At 34.3% G+C, this 22,031-nt stretch overlaps 2 protein-coding genes across 9 annotated transcripts in view; one reads left to right on the top strand and one right to left on the bottom strand.

Moving 5' to 3' along the window:
• The window catches only part of Nca (neurocalcin homolog), a 199,552-nt gene extending 187,738 nt beyond the window's left edge, over positions 1–11,814 (top strand). For both annotated transcript variants that reach the window (XM_070313632.1, XM_070313633.1), the window contains exon 5: positions 839–11,814. In XM_070313632.1, the coding sequence (XP_070169733.1) occupies positions 839–1,039 (201 nt within the window). In that variant the 3' untranslated portion in view covers positions 1,040–11,814. The remainder of the gene's footprint in view (positions 1–838) is intronic.
• On the bottom strand, positions 11,461–21,489 carry Gapvd1 (GTPase activating protein and VPS9 domains 1). 7 transcript variants are annotated; one of them, XM_070313627.1, is made up of 17 exons: positions 21,296–21,489; positions 20,803–20,965; positions 20,577–20,720; positions 19,088–20,429; positions 18,792–18,973; positions 17,811–17,970; positions 17,558–17,731; positions 17,297–17,458; positions 16,902–17,160; positions 16,126–16,208; positions 15,642–16,054; positions 15,064–15,535; positions 14,632–14,858; positions 14,209–14,465; positions 13,922–14,133; positions 13,448–13,833; positions 11,462–13,363 (listed from the first exon to the last, which is right to left on the bottom strand). In XM_070313627.1, the coding sequence occupies exons 3-17, from the start codon at positions 20,706–20,708 to the stop codon at positions 13,232–13,234; spliced, it is 4,593 nt and encodes a 1,530-aa protein (XP_070169728.1). In that variant the 5' UTR covers positions 20,709–20,720; positions 20,803–20,965; positions 21,296–21,489; the 3' UTR covers positions 11,462–13,231. The 7 variants fall into 7 exon arrangements, with proteins under 7 accessions (XP_070169731.1, XP_070169726.1, XP_070169727.1 ...); XM_070313628.1 differs by having other exon boundaries at positions 20,811–20,965; XM_070313630.1 differs by lacking the exons at positions 20,803–20,965; positions 21,296–21,489 and having other exon boundaries at positions 11,461–13,363; positions 15,642–15,673; positions 15,779–16,054; positions 20,577–20,786.
• Between the last annotated feature and the right edge of the window lie 542 nt (positions 21,490–22,031).

The following is a 22,031-nucleotide window of genomic DNA, read 5'->3' as shown; positions in this document are numbered from 1 at the left end:
AATAAGTTTCTTTTGGAAGTATGTTCGCAAACGTTTTATTCAAGAGATATTGATTTCTTAAGTTGCAGAACTATAGGAAAATATATATATATTGTATATATATATGATATTGAAAAAAGAAGATTGAACTTTCATATTTAATTTTTATTAAGAAAAAAATTAACTTTACAATACACAATTGAAAATATTTGGTGTGACATTTACGCATAATACAATTTATAGTTTATAACAAATTATACATTACAGTTAACGTGATTATATTTTTTAGTGTTTTTCTTTTTCAATCTGTTATTATAAAATATTATCGATTGTCAGTTACCGTATGATGTTAGAATTTTTTTGTTAAATGATATAAATTATTTTGTGCATAATTCTGAGGCAATTAATATTCGACATACGCAATATACAGGGTGTCCGACAAGTAAGTGACCAAACGAAAAATGGAGGTATATTGGATCAAACTGAGTCGAAAAGTCCTGAACCATTTTTTTTTATAACGCTTAATAAAGGAGTTATTATTGATTAAGTCTGTCCAATCAGCGCCGACCTTTAGCCGCTTGGTAGTGTGCGTGAGCGCTCCGCCACGGCGATGTACACTATCAGGCGAGCGGCTCACCGACGTGCGTCCGGCTAAAAGTCGGCGCTGTTGGGCCAGACTTTACTCAATAATAACCCCATTATTAGGCGTTATATAAAAAAAAATGGTACAGGACTTTTCTTTTCAGTTCGACCCAATTTATCTTCACCTTTCGTTTGGTTACTTACTTGTCGGATACCCTGTATATAAATCCTATTTTATTCTTGACTTTCTTCTATTTTATTGTAACATTGATTTCAGGCGATCTATAAGATGGTGGGCTCCGTGATGAAGATGCCGGAAGATGAGTCGACGCCGGAGAAACGAACTGATAAGATATTCCGACAGATGGATAAGAACAAAGACGGCAAGCTATCGCTTGACGAATTTATAGAGGGTGCGAAGAGCGACCCATCTATTGTGCGACTGTTGCAGTGCGATCCTAGTGCACAAGCTCAGTGAGGCCCTGGGCCAATACAGACAAATATCAATATGCCATCTGCATACCCGAATCGGAACCCGGCCCAATCGATATCCCAAGCAGAAGCGGCACGATCGTAGAAACTTGTTCTCAGACTTTATCGGTGTATCGAGAAAATTGCCGAAACATTATCTTCGTATGTTTGATTTATTTTAAAAAATTTTAATCTGATAATTGTTATACTAGGTATAATAAATTACATTCGACACGGACGATAATAGAGAAAAAAATGAAAATTCCTTCGTTTTGTGATTAACAGTTAAAACACAATTAAAGATATCTTTTAATATAGTAACGATAGTAGTAAATTAATATTTATTATTTGATTATTAGAAACCAACCGTGTTGTGAAATTTTCGCGAGTATTTTATTTGGTATTTGAAATCATTCAAATTGTTATCTTCTTATATAGATAAGAACCGATGATGATGATAATAAGTTCGAAAATGTCTCGTCTCCATTACTCGAAGATATTGTCTTGGTGGTTTTTTCTGACGGATATTCTACGATCATGCGCGTTATGCGTGAGCATAGGCACGTGTGTGCTAATAAGGGCTTCTATAAATTGGGCCGGTATCCGAGAGGTCCAGGGTCACTGGGCCCATGGCGCTTGCGCATACCGCAAGCTAGTCTACAAGACTAGTCCAGTCGCTCCGTTTCGTTCAAACGGATCGGTTTAGCGAGAAGCTTGTTACGCCTTTTTGGGTCGTATGTGCCGCGCTAGGCACGACCAACGATCCGCGGAGCCATCCTGAGAAACGCCCTCAATGCGAGAGGAGGGAAGCCAGTCCGCGTCATTCTGATCCGACGTTGCGTCGATGCCGTCGCCGACGAATTTCGCCGGCTGTGCCGGCTATTCGAGATGCAACGCGAGACGCGATTAGCGAAATTCTAAACTACTCTGTGTTCGTAAAATATCCGCGATTATCGGTAGCGCGCGTGCATAAAAAACGAAACTCCCCGATGAGCGATGACGTTCGAGTTTCTTCAGGGATCGCTCTCTGAACCTGAAGAAGAGCGATCGGACGTGTCGCGCGTCATCAGCAGAGTACCTTATAACGGGATCGCATCCACGCATCGACGCATCTTCGGATTGCGTGTCACTGCGAGTCATCTCGCGCAAACGCCAGGAAGCTTGCGGCTTCTGGCTAGCGGTCGTTGTCATCCTTACGCATTGCCGCGTTGGTATTTAATACCGAAGACGCGGACAGACATCCATCCCTTTGATGACACACGGTATCGTATCTCCCGCCCTCAACGAATCCCTCCTCCCTCGAATGTCTCGTCTCATTATTATGGACTGACCCGTTAACGAAAAAGACTTTCACACTCGCGTGGCGTCTTACTGCGCGCTAGCAACGAAATATAGTGATTAGAGATCCCAGACAAAGGTCACTGCGAAATCGAAATCGCGCGCTAGTAAGACGCGCTTGCTAGTTAAACACATACACACACACACACAACATGCTTAGAAACCGATTTAGAGCTTGATCTAGCGCAAGGAAGAAATGACTGCGTAACGCGATACGACTGTCATACCACGGATACGTCGGAAGTGCTGCGAAGAAAATACTTTCGATTCGACGTATCCGTAGAAAGAAGCGACTAGTTTATCATCCTGTTGCTGCGAAGTTCCGATTCGCTCATACAACGTCCTGGCGATCGAGATCTCGCAGAGCTATCCGATCGAATCGTGGAGAGTTTGTCCTTTAACATTGCTGTTATATTCATCTCGTCGTCATTTTACCATTTCTAGTGACCTTTGTCGTTACGATAGGATGAACATAATTGTAGTCGGATAGAGCATAAAGGTTTTCCCCTTTTTCCAATCTCGCTAAGGGAAATGATATGCATCCTTGCCGATCAGAGTGACTGGTCCTCAGCTTTAGCGAAGGAATTGGGCTTCGCCGAACGACCGACGGATAAAGAAGAGGAATCTTTACGCGCGCACGCGTGCCGTATTTAGAGATTTATTTTTGTGAATGCGTGCGTCCTGTGTGAGAGCGTGTAAGAAGTATGCGTATACGTATATCCATTCTGCGTATGCGCGTGCCCCGTATATAAAGAAGCGAACGCGATAAAGAGACGGCTCGAGGTGCTGCGAGCCTTATCGCCCCATCGTCCGATAAGTATCGATCGATTGATCGCGATAATTATATGTATACATAAATATACACTTACATTATACATTATTGATGAAAATAGAGAGTGGCAAGAGATCGCAATCTTCGCCCACGCGAATACACATGCAGCAGCAGCAGCAGAGTTTGACGTTTTACTTAAGACGGTTCTCTAGATGTTGCACGATCGGCCAGTCGAATAAAATAGATTACGAAGTAAACACGAGCGCGTACATAAACGATATTTTTCGATGTACGATGGAGAGTGATTTCCGATCGATGGCTTATTAGTCGTCTGTCGAAAGAGGATGGATCTTCTTATATTATCTTCAGTTCGCCTTTCTTTGGTGAGAGCTTTTTCTTTCATCGCATTCCCTTCTTCCTCTCCTTTCTTCCCTTATCTTTTACAAACGTATTCGGCGCCCGATCGTTTTTTCGTAATCGATACCATTTTCGGAGAACACTTTCGTTGCGCTAGGCTGCCTTTCAATCAGACACCCGGTCCGACAATGCAGTGTTAAAATGTTACGGCGGCGTATAACGAATGCTAGAAGAAAATTTTGATTTTATTATCCGAGACGTTACATAAGGCAGTATTGTATTTTGCAAAAACGCGTTACATACACAGAGAAAGATAAAAATATACAAATATTATATATATATATATAAATATAAACACGTACATACACACACACACACACACACACACACACACACATACACACACACAAATCTCTATTATAATATATCGCTATTGTACTTTCTAAGATGTACATCTATTCATCTTGTGCTCATTAATATTTAAGGATAAAGACTATTTAATGATATCTCTAATCTTTCAGTATATAGTCATTGTATAAACAAATAAATAACCTCATTAGTGTTAAAATATATATAAATATATAATACACGTTAAGATTCTCTAAAGTTACTCTTGTGAATTTTTCCGATTATATTAAGTGGAAAGATTTTATTCTATAACAGTGTGTCAGAAAGAGAATGACGAAAGCTTTGGACTTACAGTAAAAAGAAGAAATAGTTGCGTTCATTGAAAATGAGATTTATATTATAACATATAACATAGGACTGCCAACACATTACGTTAGATGGCAGTCATACAAGCGCGAGACATAGTTAATTATACGTTGGAAACAAATTAAGAAAGCAATAAACACGAGAAAATATCACGAATAAATTTCCACGACTCGGAAGAGAAGATTTTGAAAGTGGCTTGATTTTAAAACGGCGTGAAATGCATTCGATATTATACAGCTAGATATTTCACAGTGTATTCGATATTTCATATAATGACGAACATAAAGTGAATAATATCAATGTTGTGTTGAGATTTGACAGAACATGAGCGATAATAAGGCTATCGCGATTCATAATACATAAGCGTGTGACAACCATCAAAATTTTAAGAGAGTTATTAAAAATTTCTGCTACAGAAAAGTTATTCGTTTGAATACAATTTCATTACTTCCCAAAATTAGTTTACGATCGCATCGGTTTGTACGCCCCTTTTTGAAATTTTACCTTGGTTTCAATTGTTCTTTTCTCCTTTGAATACAAAATCGATATTATTGAAAGAAATTATATTTGATTTAGTTTTACTCATTTGTTAATTTAATGTTGTATAATCACGCCTATATATACATATACCTATCTTTTCACATCGTTATAAGTTACTCTGACTCAATGTAACGTCGATAAGAATACTGACATATACCCACGTGTGAATTTTGCAGTGTGCATCATTATTAGTAAGAAAATAAATAAAAATACACACGTTGTCGCATTTTAGAATTTACATTTCTTCTTTCAACGATATAGATACGTCTACAGCTTTGTATAATAATTTCATAATCTCGCGATAAAATAATAAATGATAGGAATTAAATTGCCTCAAAAATTGCGAGAGACACATCTATGTTTATTATGACGATCATGATTATATTATATACAATATTACATAATAGTAACGTAAATTATTTCGCAATCGACGCTACATTGTTTGAGAAAACGGAATAGTAATATTTACTGATTAATCAGAGAGGGATATTTTTATAAGAAATCACACAAAACGTAAGAGACGCATAAATTGCAATAAATCGGAAATTGAAAGATATCGTGAAATCCGGAGGAGGGTGTGCTTGCACGTATTTATCGTATAATTAATATTGTATCCACTAATGAACGTTCGTATGATGAGATAATTTGTTGTCTTATGTGAAAAATACTTATCCATGAATTTTTTTTTATTTCCATCTTCAACTGCAATTCTAATAAATATATAAATATACATTTTAAAGCATATTTCAAGAATGCATATCATATATTTCTTTAATTTAAAGAAATAAGATTACGCTTCCACAAGCACTCACGAGATAAAACTAAAACGAGATATTAAACTCTACATCTTCTCTCTGCTACGTGAGCGCGTGTAGTTGAGTCGCAACTGTCAAAACATCTGTCAAAAGACAACATTTGCTCACTATGATAAATGATTTATTTTCACGCGAGTCGTATATACTTTTGTCTATTAGATTCAAATAACACTAAAGCTGAAAAGACATTTAGAGATACGTAAAAAGACGCTTAAAAGATTCTTGAAAAAGAATATATCTAGAGAATAGTTTTTACTTACTAAAGTTAATGGATGGATTCTTCAATTAATTATCTGAAACTATCTCTTTATCTCGATCGATAATTAACTAAGAACTATATCTAAACAATGTCGAAGAAAACGTAGACATTTCGATGTAGACATTTAGATATTTCGATGAAATTTCCAAGACACGTTTAACTAATGCTTAGAAGATTAGGATGTCTCTTATAATTTTAATTTGTGTTGAAATAGCACGCGTACAAATGGATGTTCGAAGTATATTCTTTCGACACTTTCGCATGATCGAGAAATTGCTCTTTTGGATTAATTATAAGAAGGAACTATATAGATTATCGATGCAAAAAGGGGATGGAGTCCAAATTTTGTTTTTACGCAATTAATTATATATACAATATTATTTAAAAATCTGAGAAAAACGCGTTACACATACGAATGGGACTTCACTTCGTAATATATCATAAACGCAAAATTGCGTCGTTAGCATTCATCTAAAATTTATATATAAGTTATTACTATTAATTACTAATTAGCTAAGCGATGTATTTTAGTTCCTTCTTACATAATTATCAATTCAATTATTCAGGTCGAAAAAGGAATAGCAGTATTTTCCGATATTAAAAAGTAAGAATGCGATATATATATAATGTAAACAAACAAGAAATCTTAACAGACGATATGTCTTACGTAACTCGTTTATGGAGAAAATAATCATTGAAAACGTGCTTTTTGATCGGGCTTTAACTGCGCAAATTATGCAAGGATATCGTTGTGTATCGTCATTTAAAATTTTTGTTATTGTAACGGTATATATGTATATATATATATGTCGTAGCCAGATTACATAATCCGTCATTTTATAAAAGGCATTTTATAAAGTGCGGCCATATTCTCAAATCACAGTTGAAAATGAAATATTTTACAATATGATTAGGAATTTTAATCTTTTTATAAAATGCTAACAAGCGACCTGCCACATTGTTAAACGCAAAAGATTTGTACATTGATTCTGGCTGGTTTATTTCAGTCATTTTATGAACTGTCTTTGTAGAATAGCCATTTATAGAAAATTAATACATAATTATGTTATAATTATGTTATAAATATTAATAAGAGTAGTTATATATATTTCTAAATGAGAAAAAGTTTGTATGAACACTTGTATTTATTACTTATTGTATTTATGAATACTTTTGTTGTATTTATTACAATTAAGATTTTATAAAAGTAACATAAATAAAACTCTTGAAAATAATGTTTGAAAACAAATGATAAAAAGAAATATAAGCGTGAAAAAAAATTTTTTTAAAACATTTATCATGACTATTTTATCAAATGTAACATAAAGCAAGATCGGTAAAAACGCGCCGTTCATAAATTGACTGAAATGAACCAGTCCCCATACAGCACAGAACATTGCAGCAACATTGCAACAATATTGCAACATTGTAACAACATTGCGGCAATGTTGCTGCAATATTGCTGCAATGTTGCTGCAATATTGCTGCAATGTTGCTGCAATATTGCTGCAATGTTCTGTGCTGTTTGGGATCAGAATCTAAAACGATGTACAAATCGTTGCATTTGACAATGTGGCGGGTTGTAAAAAGATTAAAATTTTTAGCCACATTGCAAAATATTGCATTTTCAATCATGATGTGAGAATGTGGCCGCACTTTATCAAAATATCTAGACGTTTTACAATACGACGGATTATGTAATCTGGCTACGACGTGTATATATTCTTCGTTCGTATCGACACATACACATTTTTTATAAGGAAAAGAAAGAAGATTGCGATAATCCGTTTGTGACATAGTTCTATTTCTGATTGAACCTGGGTCTCGATCATGCTTAAAATAAAATTAATGCCTGTGCAATCTCTGTTCTCTCGAAGAACTTGTTTGTCTAATCTCGTTCTTTTACTTTTTAACATCCATATCTGTGAAATACTCGCAAGATACACACACAAAGAATACACAATACACCGAAGCGTCAAAACCAAATGCGAATCTCCTTTTTCTTTTCTGATCTCTCAGTCTCTCCCTATTGAAGCGATCCCTTCTTGACTGTCTTTTTAAAAAGTTAATGAGATAATTCGTCGTTTTACGGAAAATTACATGCGCATATAAGACGCACAAAAAAAAGATTTTAAGAATAAATATTTATATATATATATAAAACGCGCGAGAGAGGAAAGGGAGAAAAAAGGATTCGATTACGTTCGTTAAAGCGAGACAGACATCGATGACATTTGGTGATTCGTGATTCCTAAACTAAGCCATACGAAAAATTAAGAGTTATACATATATACATACATATACATATAGACCTATATAGAATACGAAATCGTTAAAATAGTTTCTCACACATGTTATTATCGATCTATGACAGAGATATATTTGAGGATGATGCAGTAACGTATATCGAATATGATAGAGACGTAAGTTTTCTCGAAATTTAACTCTACCGCGTTCTCTTATTATAATCTCAATATTCTAATCTATCTACATACTCTATGATTTCTCTCTTGCCTAAAGATCGTAGCGCGTTCTTGTGACTACACTTATAGAGAGTTTCTTCCCTAGAGGATAATCAATGAGATATTGCGAGTTAATCGCTTATATATCATAGTTTTATCAGCAAGATTCTAATATAGCGCTATTTCTATCAAATATCGCCGATCTTCAAAAAGAACGTATGCCTTAAAACTTTCTCTGCACCTTCTTGCCAACACATGTTCTAGTGTCTACTTGGATAATGTTTGCCAGAGACGCGTAACTCGCGAATCAATTGCAGCTGTTCACTTCTTCAAAAGAATCTAAAAACTTGAATGTATGTGCAAAAATATATTTAGCATTTGCAATAAAATGTTAGGAATAATTATAATGATTATGATGAGATGATTTTAATCTCGTGGACAATTTATGTTGATTATATGTTGAATTTAATCGAATTATGTAAACAAATTCTTTAACACTTATTAAAACTTCTTTCCGTTTACACATCGAGCTATCGAAATATTTTTATAAATTACATTTTATTTTATCGAGTAACAAATCGCGCGCGCGTGTCTTTTGCCTTATTTTATATTATACAGGATGCTCTCGAGATAAATGGTCAAACTTGAAATATGAATTTAGGACCTCAAAACAAAAATAATTTTCCTCTCTAAATATGCTCGCAAACGCTTCGTTCGAGAGATATTGACTTTTTAAATTACAGAACTATAGGAATAAATAATATGTCGTTCACCAGATTTAACACCATTAGATTTTTTTTGTATGCCGTGCTCTCAAGCAAAAAAAAAAAATGTATGAAGTGCCTGTTAATGATCTTCAATCATTAAAACGGAAGATAGTGCAAGCGTGCAAAGAAATTACAGACGCACAATATCAATCAGCCACTCGTTCTCTCATCGATAAGTGCAACGCTTGTCTCTGGCCTGGAGGCCATCATTTTCAACAAAACATTTAATAATTAAATTTTGATCGCTTTAAAACAATAAAGAGAATAAACCTAGATTATTTCGACATTATTCATTCCTATAGTTATAACCTAAGGAATCAATATCTTTGGAACGAAGCTATTGTGAGCATACTTCCAGAGAAGAATCTTGTTTTTTTTTGTTTGTTTTAAGGTCCTATACATTCATATTTCAAGTTTGGTCATTTAATCCAGGAACACTCTGTATAACATTTTCCAAAATTAATTCTTTCGTTTCAATTTTTCAAGCTCATCAGGAGCCAATGATTAGATCTCGCTTCATTATATTTTGTGTTCTATCGAAATGTTCACTGAAGTGTGTCTTGCAAATCGTTTTGCGTGTTACGCGACTCAAAGTCCAATGTGGATCATGAAAGTTAATTGCGGAGGAAAATGCGCGTAATTAAAATACTATACAAATTTCGAATCAGTACCCAATGTTTTTTCTCGTAGATGTAACGCAGAAATACCTTTAGATGTTCTACGATAGAGAAACTAATCTCTTCCTTGTGCGTAAATCCACCTATTCGATGCATATGTTTTTTCACGATCTTCTCGGTGTCTTACAATACCACCATCGTTTAATAATCACGAAAATAATTACTGTATACTTTCTTTAAAAAATTTCTCCCTCTAAGATTTCGAATCAAATCGCATATTGCTGACGTCTAAGCGTATTGAACTCTCGACGCGCTCTGTTAATTCCTATTTCTTCTGTATTTCTATTACAATAATGTAATTTATTGTGTTACTTTGATATGTGGTTCCATATCGCGGTGCTAAGTGTACGAAGTACATGCTCAGACAGCACAAAACATCCTCAGGATCATCCTGAATATGTCCAGGACGGTTCAGGACATTTGTAGGATGTTTTAAGATATTATTATAAATATATTTATAAAAATTTAATATGCATACATAATTATTTTTAGTTGTGTCGGTTATTTAATATAATTTAGAAATCTTAAGTATTATAATAAATATTAATGTCCTATAAATGTCCACTGGATAACCCCTGGATGTCCGTAGGATATATCTGCCTTGTCTATTATATTGGATGTCTTTTGGATTTCCAGAGGATATATACATGTGCAATTAATTGTTAACGTTAATTTCGTTTAATATTAATAATTGAATTTGATGCGCACATTTTCATATATCCAAAATTATTATTTATTTAATATTTCATGAGAAATGTTACTGTTCGCAACATTCCAAAAACTTCACAAACAATAGTATTCAACCGCTAGTTCGTTTGTTTACCGCTATGCGACATGCGAACTCGTATTTGAGATTTGGTCATGAGAATTATATAAAGCTTGCAAAGAGCAACTGACAGGAAATTACAAATGTAATTATTTTCTATCAGTTCAATTTCTGATGCAATCCCAACATAGGGAATTCAGATATTGGATTGTTTAGACAATATTACACAACTCAAATCCAGGAGCCAAACCTAAAATATTCATGTACAGCACGAAAGCCTCAAATATTAAAGAACGGTGAACTATTTTTAATATTAGATTTTTAATATTGGCAGTAAATAACAAAACATAATTTTAATTTATATTTAAATTTTAAAATTTGCTCCTTGAAACATACGAAAAATATCCCTAACATACCCTATAAAAATCCTTAAGATGTTCCACAGGATCTCCCTGGATTCTCCAGAGGTTAATATATGGCTATCATTTACTCTTCCTCAGGACATCCAGAGGAGATCTGAGGATTACAATGGGATATCCTGAGGCTATCCTACATATATGTCCTGGATGCCCTTTGGACGTCCTAAGGACATCCTTGTGCTGTCTGGGTGTTCTGTTTCGTATTTGTGTTTATCCCATTTAGACGGATATAACTTGTCAAACTTTCGCATGTAACCGCGTTCGAAAATGCGCCCTTCATCAACATATTGAACGTTTCTTATCTACCCCTATGTTGTGTGTTCCTTAGAAAAAAAAATATCGCATATATTCTCTCACAATATATACGAACGCGAAAAGAAAATTCCACAATGGAATAAAAATTTAAGGATTTCCCTTAAAGATACGATTATCGACGCGGCCAATGCGAAAGTTGCGCGTGGCGGAGTTTTGTATTGTAGCAATGTGAATCCGCAGTCAAAGATAAATACATTGACAATTAATCGTTAATTTATTCCGCAAAGATACAATTAATTTATCGTTTCTCTCCTTTTCTTCGAAAAACACGCGATACGGTATGACGTGTGCGATATATACGCTGACATCGTACAAAACGAAAAAAAGAAGACAAAAAAAATACGAAAATCAAAGCGCACCTTTTTTTTGCGTTCCGGTACCGATAGTAAAACACCGGTAAGATATTAATGTTGTGTATATGATAATTGTGAGATGTTATAAAATTTTTATTTGCTTTGCGCCTTATATACATATATATTTAATGTAAGTGATAATTATTACTAGTTGTTTATTATAAATAAGAACGAATCACTCTTGTGTATACCAGTTAAATTGCTACATTAAAGTGTTAATATTATACTCGTTCAAATTGCGTCTCAATCGATTCCCTTCTCTTTCCTTTTTAAAAATTTTGCTTTTGTTGATGACTATTGCAAAATCCCTGACATATTCAGCTGGATTGTCCATTGTCTTATTTCATAATCTGTTATTTATTACGGTTACTCTCCTTTGTTTTTAATTAAACGCATTTATTATATTTTTTTTACGTAGTTAACAATCCTAGCAACCCTAATAGTCTTATCCGCCCTACTTGATTAAAACAGCGGAAAACCGTGATTATTCGAAGAAGGAGAATGTGCTCTAAACAGTATTTAATTTACAAACGCATTAATAGCGTTTTTCTATCTCTGTTTATTTTTAACATGTTATTGTTTTTTTACATATATCTATCTATTTTACACGTTCATTTTATGCAGATTACATATCATTGCACACAGAAATGCAAAAACACATTGTATTTTCTTTTCCTATTAATCATCTAATATCTTGCTTGTTGTAAGATATTCGCAACTCAGCTCGCGTATTTAACGCGATACTATGTTTCTTAATTATTATCAAGTTACTATAATATATATTAAAATCTTATAATATTATTAGTAATTTAATATTAATGATAGAAATTTAATAGTATTATGTATATTATGTGTATTATTTTCGTGGTATCGACAGGTATTATGCGCTCACAAATTTACAGAAGCTATTCTATATTTTATTATGCTCTTTATTAATATCTTATAATATTAATGTAATAGAGTAGTTTGATAGCATATGATATAGTTAACATAATACAAACTATTTTCGTAGTATTGATAGGTATTATGCACTCACAAATTTGCGGAAGCTAATCTATTTTATTATGCTGTTTATATACGCGATTCGGATAGATCTCGATTATAAACATTTTGATGTGCACATTCTGAATAAAAGTAGCTACGAGAGCGGCAATACTCTTCACGGATCTACGACGGAGTTTCGGTTTTTGGGGCGGCCGGGGGAAGGGGGGCACAATATAGAAAAAGTATTCCAACACAGTTTATCCTGCTAAGTGATTATCAATCCTATAAGTTCTGTATTGTTTACACATAAATTATAGAATAATATCTAAACGTTTCTTTTTCGATGTCTTGTGAAATTGTACAATAGTTACAAATAAGGATAAAGCCATACTTTACGTATTACAATCTGATATTCAGTCTTTGCTAATGTTACGTAATAACGTGCGAAAGAACTAATAGTTAGATTGCTATTTGCGAATTTTAATCAAGATACCCGGAAGAGCATGAGACTGTTCAGTTAACTTTATATAAGATATTGGTCTTCTGTTATTTTTTCTTTTTTTTTATGAAATCGTCAAATTATAATTATGATACAACATTTCTACATTATCACCACAGCATGAAATCTAATCTTATTTATCATAATACTCCTGAGAAACTGTTAATCCATCGTCTTAATAAACTCGATCGCGGAGCAAAATTGCGTCCACCAATATTGTTCTTCGCCCTCCAATCGATTCCCATAGAAGCTGTCCACATATTGGACAGTTGACAGCAATGATGGAGGATTAGTCTGAAATTAAAGATGAGTTAATAACATATGTAATAATTTTTCTTATTAATGACAAAATTATTGTTTCTGTTAACTTGTACATACCTTGATTATGACATAAACTAAAACTGGAATCAGGTCATCAGCAGCAGGTATCCCTCTTTCCGACGCCATGGAGAGAAGATTCATGATGGTAGTCGCGCAACGAAATACACACTGAAGCTTATCCCTAGGAGTCTTATACGCCGATATCACAGCCAATTCAGCCTGCGCCCATGGCCAGGGGCATTCATAATGGTAAACCTTTGGAATGCGTAGATCCTTGTGATTTGGACTTACAACCCTTGCCAATTTTTTAATGTGATCGTGAAGAAGCTGGTCCCTATATACATCTCCGTCTCCGTTTGGATAAAGCGCATTGTGGTATACTCGTGCCATGACAGTTCTTTCCACTACAACTCTCGCCAGATCTAACTGATTAGTACTCGCTGCTAAAAAGTATGCGAGAAATAAATTTAGATATTCTGAATTGACCCAAATATAGAAATTACAATGCGATAAACGATTACATTCACATACATTGCCAGATTGGATCGTTGTCCATTTCGGCATGGATCTTTCCTAAAAAATTATCTACAAGATCTTGTTTCTCGTCGGTTAATGTAAGTTTTTTAAATTCGTCGCAAAAACGCAAGAGAAAAGCCTCCCTCTTCTCCAAAAACACTCTCACACAAACGGATACAAGATGATTATTGATAGCATCCCGGTCGCATTTAACTCGTACGCATAATCTAAAAAATGTGCAATCATTAAGCGGCCGCATCTTATATTAATTGCACATTATAAAATATTATCTATATAGTTACCTATCTAGGTGAGCTAATGTCGACAGCAATCCTTGACGACATCTAATTAAATACGCGATATAAGGGGATCGTTTTTGATAATCCTCTCGAAGTGATTTGAAGAGTTTCCTACATCCATCGTCATTAAACAGACGCACGCAACGTAAAGTCTCATGAAGATGAGCTATCAATGCTCTATCTTGCAAGTTTATAGCTTCTGCCAATTGTAGTTGCAAAAACGCAACCAATTCGTTTTCTTTCTGTGACCAGAAGTGTCTCTGTGAAAGAAACATTTATATGAAATTTCGTTTATCATATCATAAAAAATACAGAGACAAATGCAAATATTTGAACATTTAGTAAATTCATAAAAAAAGATTGAACTTTATCTGATATACCATAAATTAGTATATATATATATATAAATTAATGTAATAAATATACCTCAGAAGTATTCCATGGAATGTGTTGTAGGTCAGCGGTACTAAGTACCATACGTAATTTTCTTTTAGCATCCGCAAAAGCATAAGACAACTCTACATTATTTGGATCGATTGAAAGTCTTTCATCTTCTACTTCTTTTGTGCGAGATTGATTACTCTCAACCGAGGCTGTGTCACTAGTCGCACTTGGTTTTCTCCTGTACTTTGCTAATATATCATCGATAGTATCTGAAATTATATAACAAAATCTATTAGATTGCATTTAACACAATGAGTTACGTTTTTTTCTTGCATTACTTTTATATTTCTCTAAAATTTAATTATACAATATTGAAACCATTAAGAAAGATCGATAGATATAAAAACTGCTGTTTTAATCATATTATTTATATTATATAATTGCGAAGATATTAATTATTCATTAAAATCTTACCACCCGCGACATTACCGGATGATGTCACATCCTCCGACATAATCCTGCGTATTCTATGTCTGCATATATCGACGCCGTCACCAGCAGCCTCTCGATCGTAGCATCTTTCGTCTGTCCCACGAATAGCTTTACCCCTACGATTTCTCAGCGACAACTTCAATTTACCAAAGAAGCCACGCTTGTTCTTCTGATCGTCGTCCAACAGTTCTTTATCGCCGCGCTCTGCAGTCATGTCAAAACTTATGCTCTTTGGAATCGCTCCCGTTGATGCATTTGGCTTGGAAAAGTTGGGACTCGAACTGTCTATCGTATCACAATTGCCATTAATTGCTGGCGTCGGTAACGGTAAATCCGATGCCGAAATGTTACTCTTGATACGAGATTCCGATCCGGAACTGCTACTGGACGTTAAACTAGCCGTGCTCAATCGGCCTACGGTATCTCCGACTGATGCCATACAGTTGTCCAACTCCTAATTTACAGTATCCATATAGTTAAATCTGTATGCGCGTGTGTAAAATTTACGAAAAAAAGTATAATGAAATTTGGCAGAAAAAATAAGCGAAGAAATTGCAAACCTCTGTTTTCACATCGCCATTCTGGGACTTTTCTGGCAAAACAGGCGCAGAAATATGATTAGCTAACAGCAATGCCGGTGCGACTGCGGCTGCAGCGATGTGATTGTGCGCGGTTGTCTGACGTTCGACTTGCTTACCATTGTCAATGTGAAGTTTATCTATCAAATGGACCAGCCTGTCTTCCCGTAATGGTTTACCGTAATCCGTATTGCTTATATTATTAGCATTTTTATCTACATATTCCATTGTACTACGTTGATAATCAGATTTGGTTCCACCACGACCTGTTACGTTAGATGATGAAGGTAACGGAGATGTTGTTGGTGATGGCTGAATTACCACTGAAGTTCCTACGTCAGGATCCTCTCGAATTCCCGAAAGTGATGAAAAGTTAATGCCTGAAGGCTCTGGACCTGAAATCATTAAATAAATATACAAACTATAATTGGAAAAAACTAAGATAAAATAATTGTGCTATACTTACACGGTGTGGCAGATTGAAGCGTTTCTTCGTTTCCTTCAGAATCGGCGCGACTTTCTATTTCAGATCTAGCTGTATCGTCAGACCTATGTCGGAAATATCGTAAATGAATAAATTATAATACTCTTACTTACTTTTTTTAATAAAAAGATTGAGAAAATATGTCTCAATATAAATGTCCCACCCTGTATATATATATATATATATATATATATATATCATAAGATAAGGCCAATAGTTTGACCTTGAGTAGAGGCGCTTCGGAGATTTCAATGTCAATCTTGTTTTTTTAAATGGAAACACCCCAATTTTTTTACATAAATCGATTCCTTGCAATATTCTGCATAAAAAGTTATATAGGTATGATGGCCAGAAGTTTAATAGTTTACGAGATATTTTATACTTTATTTTATTACTTGACGTCAACATAATTTTATATAAACTCTGAAATATCTCATAAAATTATATATTTTGCAATAACATTACCTTAATATTTTAAGCTCAAAAAATGAGACATCAATTGATGTAAAGAAAATAAAATAAGATTGACATTGCAATCTCCGAAGCACCTCCATCCAAGGTCAAACTAATAGCACCATCTTATGACCCCCTTAGAACCAAACAACTTTTGTCTGAAACATTTCTTTCTATCTTGCTGTATTTTTTAGATATTTAGTATATAAATGCCCCACCCTATACGTATATATATATATATATATATATATATATATATATATATATATATATGAATGTAATATAATACACATAAAATAAGGTACCTAGCAACGCTAGCAGTATCATCAGTATCTACTTCAGTCAACCTTTCCGAATCACTGGCCAATACATCTGTGCTCCAGGCTTCAGAAGCGGTTTCACTGATGTCTAACATGGTTGGTGTAGGCTCGGGAGGCAGAATAGGTACAACTTGTTCAGGAGGGACAAGAAAAGGTATTCGATCTTGTTGTTCAACTATTTCACTATCTGAGGCTAACACATCCGTAGACCAAGTATCAGATACCATAGAAACAGTCTCATCTCCTAAAAAAGAAAGATAAAAATAATATTAACAAAATTTTACTATTAAATATAAATATTGTGCAAATAATATATTATTCATATCTATGTCTTTATATGTGTATATTTTATTTGTATTTGTAATATTTGTATTTGTTACCTTCAATAAGCTTCTTAATTTCAAATTTACAAAATTTGTCATCAATTTCAGATCGACTTTGCTTAGTTGGGATATTAGGTGGCGGCAAATCCAGTTGCCTCACTTCACCTACAGCACGTCCATCGTCTCCTTCGGTAATTTGGGATGACGGTGTATCTCGACCTGATGCAAAGTTATGCAATTTATAAAAATATGAAAAATTTTTTTGCAGCCAAATATTAAAATAAAAGAAATATGCTATGAGACATAGGGTTAATGTACCTGATATATTAGGAGTTCCTCTTCCCGATACATTAGCAGACACCATGTCCGAGAGATTATCATTCTGATCTTCTGTCTCTAACTCTAGAGAAGAAGCAACACTATGGTTGGAAGCAGCTTCTGATACAGCTTCCAAGTTATCTGACGTATTACCAATCGAGCCTTCGAACAATACTAATTATTTTTAATGTGTAGATGTGTCATAAAAGCCAAACAATATATGTATAATACTCAATATTAGTAAATGATATACCTTCGTCATGTGATAGCGAAAATCGAGTCCTCTTTTCCTGCGTTTCGATACGTTCGCCATTACTATTCTCTTGTCTAGTATGCTCGGTAGATGCATCATCAGGGAGATTCAAAGTAACAGGTCCATTCTCCATACCTCTTTGGAGCTCCATGCATAAAACCTAAAAATAATAAAACAATGAAACTTTATTTGATAGTTTTAATGAATTAATTTTGAACATAGTACTTTGATTTTTATTACATGTTTTACTTTTTCCATTGTAAAACATATAATAAAAATATAAATAAAAAACAATATTATATATTATTAATAAATAAGTATACATATATATTGTATATACTACATTAATATTTGTAATAAATTTTATAAAGATATGTATAAAACTAATTTGCCAAATAAACACAGACACATTCTTTTTAAAAATAAATAATATATGTATAAATTATGAAACTTATTATGATAGGCTCTAAATATCAATTAATATTAGCTAAAATATAAGGAGATGGGGATAATGTCATCATAATTGACAAGTACGGTTCGCTCGACACACTCGTGATATTATCTTCTGTCAAATTACTGAAGATGGTTCAGTTTTGGGACCGAAACGTTTAATAAATACATATTTATTGCCGCACTTGTCAATTATGATGATAATGTCATCATAATTGACAAGTACGGTTCGCTCGACACACTCGTGATATTATCTTCTGTCAAATTACTGAAGATGGTTCAATTTTGGGACCGAAACGTTTAATAAATACATATTCACACATAACGTGAAGAACACAATTTTGGCGCCCCTCATCCAGCGCATTCGGCTCTCATTTGCCCGTCTCCTTATATTTTAGCTATTATTAATTATAATTGTATAAACTATAATTAATTAGCTATTAATAATAGCTTTTTGATTAAATATTATAAGATAAATAAACAGCATGCTGTAAATCTATTATATATATATATATATATATATACACAGACTTTTTGTTCACTGAGTAGTCCTACAGATTCTCCAATTGTTGGACCAAAAGGTATGACTAGTACATCTTGGGAATTCTTATCCAAAATTTCTTCTTCAGGAGTAGAAGTGCCATTAGATTCCTCTATATTTTCAGTTGTTATATTTGGTGAGAATGTAGTCATCCTTATGCCACGTACCTTTCCTATTATAAAACATTTTATATTGTATCGCGTTTTACAATTTCCAATAATTACAAAAAAAATTGTATGTTGTATAATATTATTCGTACAATATTATTTAATCATTATTAATATACCTTTTCCTGTAGCAGCACCTCGTTTGTTAGGTGTTTCCATGTATTCATTATTCAATTTATTATTATGCAATAAACCCGATGGTAATTGTGACAGCATCTCTGTTAATTGTTTTCTATCAAATGTATTATGCGATATTGCTTCTGCATTGTTATCATTGATAATCGTATTTAAAAATGTAATTAAGGAATTCAATTCACTTTCCGTAAATAGTGCTGCGGATCGTGACAGGCCTTGAAGTTTATTATTGTCAATCATTGTTGGTTCCTCTTCCAATTCTTCTGTCGCACCATCCAACATTGAGTCTATTATGGAAGACACCGAATCTTTCTCAAATTTCTTATACAGATCAATAACCTTATTATCAATACTTTGATACTTCTGAAGTGAAAGCATTTGTAAAATTTGTCCAACTTGTATGAGATTAAATCTCGCGACATAGCTTATCGGTGCATCAGTGATACCGTAAGGTTCGGGATTAACTATAGCAGGACAAATAAAATATGTGAATACAAGATCAGTGCACATAGCATGCACTTCTTTTGGATCAACATTTCCATTCTTATTAAAAAGTCCTGCCATTTGTCTTACAAGCCAGCAAACACTCGTAGGAAAGCAGTGCATTGTTTCGCGAATATTGACAATAAATCTCTGTGTAATACGATATAAAGAATTGACTGTCCACAATCTGTAACGTTGTAACTTTGCTTGATATTCAGGCGTGCCTTCTTTCCCGAATTTCTTCAATCTTTCTGCAGGTGGAAATCTAATAGGCGCTTTGTCTGGATCAACGTCCAGAAACATTTCATCTTCCATGAGTAATTGCACAATAGGATTGTGTAAAGCTGCTGTTAAGAAGAGCTTTGCAGAGAACAGGCTTTCGTGAAAGATCGAATAAAATCTGGAAAATGCACATGTGCCGTGCCTGAGTAATCTTCGTGGATTGTCAGATGGGATTATCTGCAACAGCATAAGATGCCTCAGCAATCGAAGAACCAAACTTTTGTCTTCCGGCAATATGCAGCTGCCATACAATCCAGCAGCTAAGCACTGCACAATTGTCTGCATTGATTCTGGAATGATTTTATCTCCTTCGACCAAACATAAAGCAAGAAGCTTGGGTGACTTTCGCAATGCACCCAAAAATTCTCCGTAAGATAAACATGCTTGGTAACGTAGATACTTATATGCATCGATAAAATGTGAATTTTCCAATGCATTCGCTCTTAGGCAACATGACGCTGGAGTGCAATCTGGCCTTGCTACTATTAAGCGATTCAGATTAGCTCTCTGTTGAGCAGTTACCCATGCTTGCTGTGCTAATTGCGATGATATATATAAAACCTACAAATAATAGAAACTTATGAAAGATACATTGCTATTAAATTAATGCGTTTAAATTTATCCTGTCAAATATTATACTGAAGACTTACAATTTGCAAATGTTGTAATTGGTATTAGAAAATTGCTAGATATATGGATATTATTTACCCGTTCATTAAGAGTTTGCAAGTTTTGCTGTTCTGAATTGACAAATAGTCTTTCTTGCCGCAAATGACGAGCTAATTCCATCATATCCCACTGTAGCGTCTCATGGGAATCGATACTGTTAATCGATGACATTATTGGCTGTGCCTTCAACATTAAGAACAAAAATACAAAAAAGAGATGAACGAATTGAATCGTATATGAAAGGAAGTGTTATTTGCGTAGTTACTTGCGTACAATCCTGTTAGTCAATTATCTTGAGCATTAATAACAATGAGGCACAAAATGCAGCGCACTTCACAATGAACTTCAAGAGAAGTACTCTCAAGCATTTGTTTTTTTTTTTTCTCGAATTTACGAAAAATTGCGCGCGAAAGTATACATCACCTCACCTAACGGAGCAAAGAGAGATTTCAATTCAGGTGGAACGCGGACAATCTCAGATATTGCATAATGCATCAGTAAATATGCGAGTATAGTTTTTTTTCGCGACAATATCGTAGGAATGGACACTTCAAGTTGAAAAAGTTAAAGCGATTACCATCCCGTGCGAATGCGTATACGATGTCGCGCGAATAACCTCGGCCTGTTATTGTTACGTCTCGGATACGCGTGATATACGAAAGATAAATTTCGCTTCTACGCATCTCGTTTCTCTCATCCCTTTATCACATATCAATCTAATATACCACCGATCCTGATCCTCGATGTTCAATACTTACACGTCGTCGATAGCAATGATTAGACGGTTTGTTGTTATCTTTTGTAGATTAGAATAACACCCCCAATAACACACGATCATTTTATGTTATAGGTTAGATTTCTTTCTATAAATGGCCGCAGGTGTTGTGGGTCTAAGCTCGGACGGAGAGAACATTCGGTACTCTACCAGAGAGAGAAGCCTGACGGTCTGAGAAACGTCACGGTCATGGCCCGGTTTTAAAGGTGCCTTTACATGGCAGCGTCAAGCGTCAAGCGTCGAGCGTTAAGCGTCTGCGCAGAATATTGTTGCCCAGAATTATATTTATTTCATTTATTTTATTATGTAATAGATGTATATGTGTGTGTAAGTGTATTATTATTAATTAAAAATATATTATAAAACGTTATTACTCTGGCAACGTAAATTAAAATAAAATTAAAATATATAAATGCAGCAAGAGATTTTGGATAGTTGAAATATTCAAATAAATAAGACGCAAAAAGGGATTTACAAATCACAAAACGACACAGTTTGAAAAACTGTTGTTAAAAGTAGCCCAGTAAGCAATTTGATAACAAATTGTTGCCAAATTGGCATCAAATTCGCTCAAAACTTGGTAACAAATCCAGTGCCATCTGTGTCCGCATTAAGCTTGTGTTTTGGTGACAAAGCTTGTTGACATAACCTGACAGCAAATTGACGGCAAAAACCGAGCAAAGCTTGACATGATTTGACGTCAAATTGATGGCAAAAAT

The sequence above is a fragment of the Polyergus mexicanus genome, unplaced genomic scaffold (assembly GCF_030449975.1).
Source record: "Polyergus mexicanus isolate NDT 795.1 unplaced genomic scaffold, iyPolMexi1.0 SCAF_25, whole genome shotgun sequence".
Taxonomy (NCBI): domain Eukaryota; kingdom Metazoa; phylum Arthropoda; class Insecta; order Hymenoptera; family Formicidae; genus Polyergus; species Polyergus mexicanus.
This window is presented reverse-complemented; position numbering and strand designations above follow the sequence as displayed.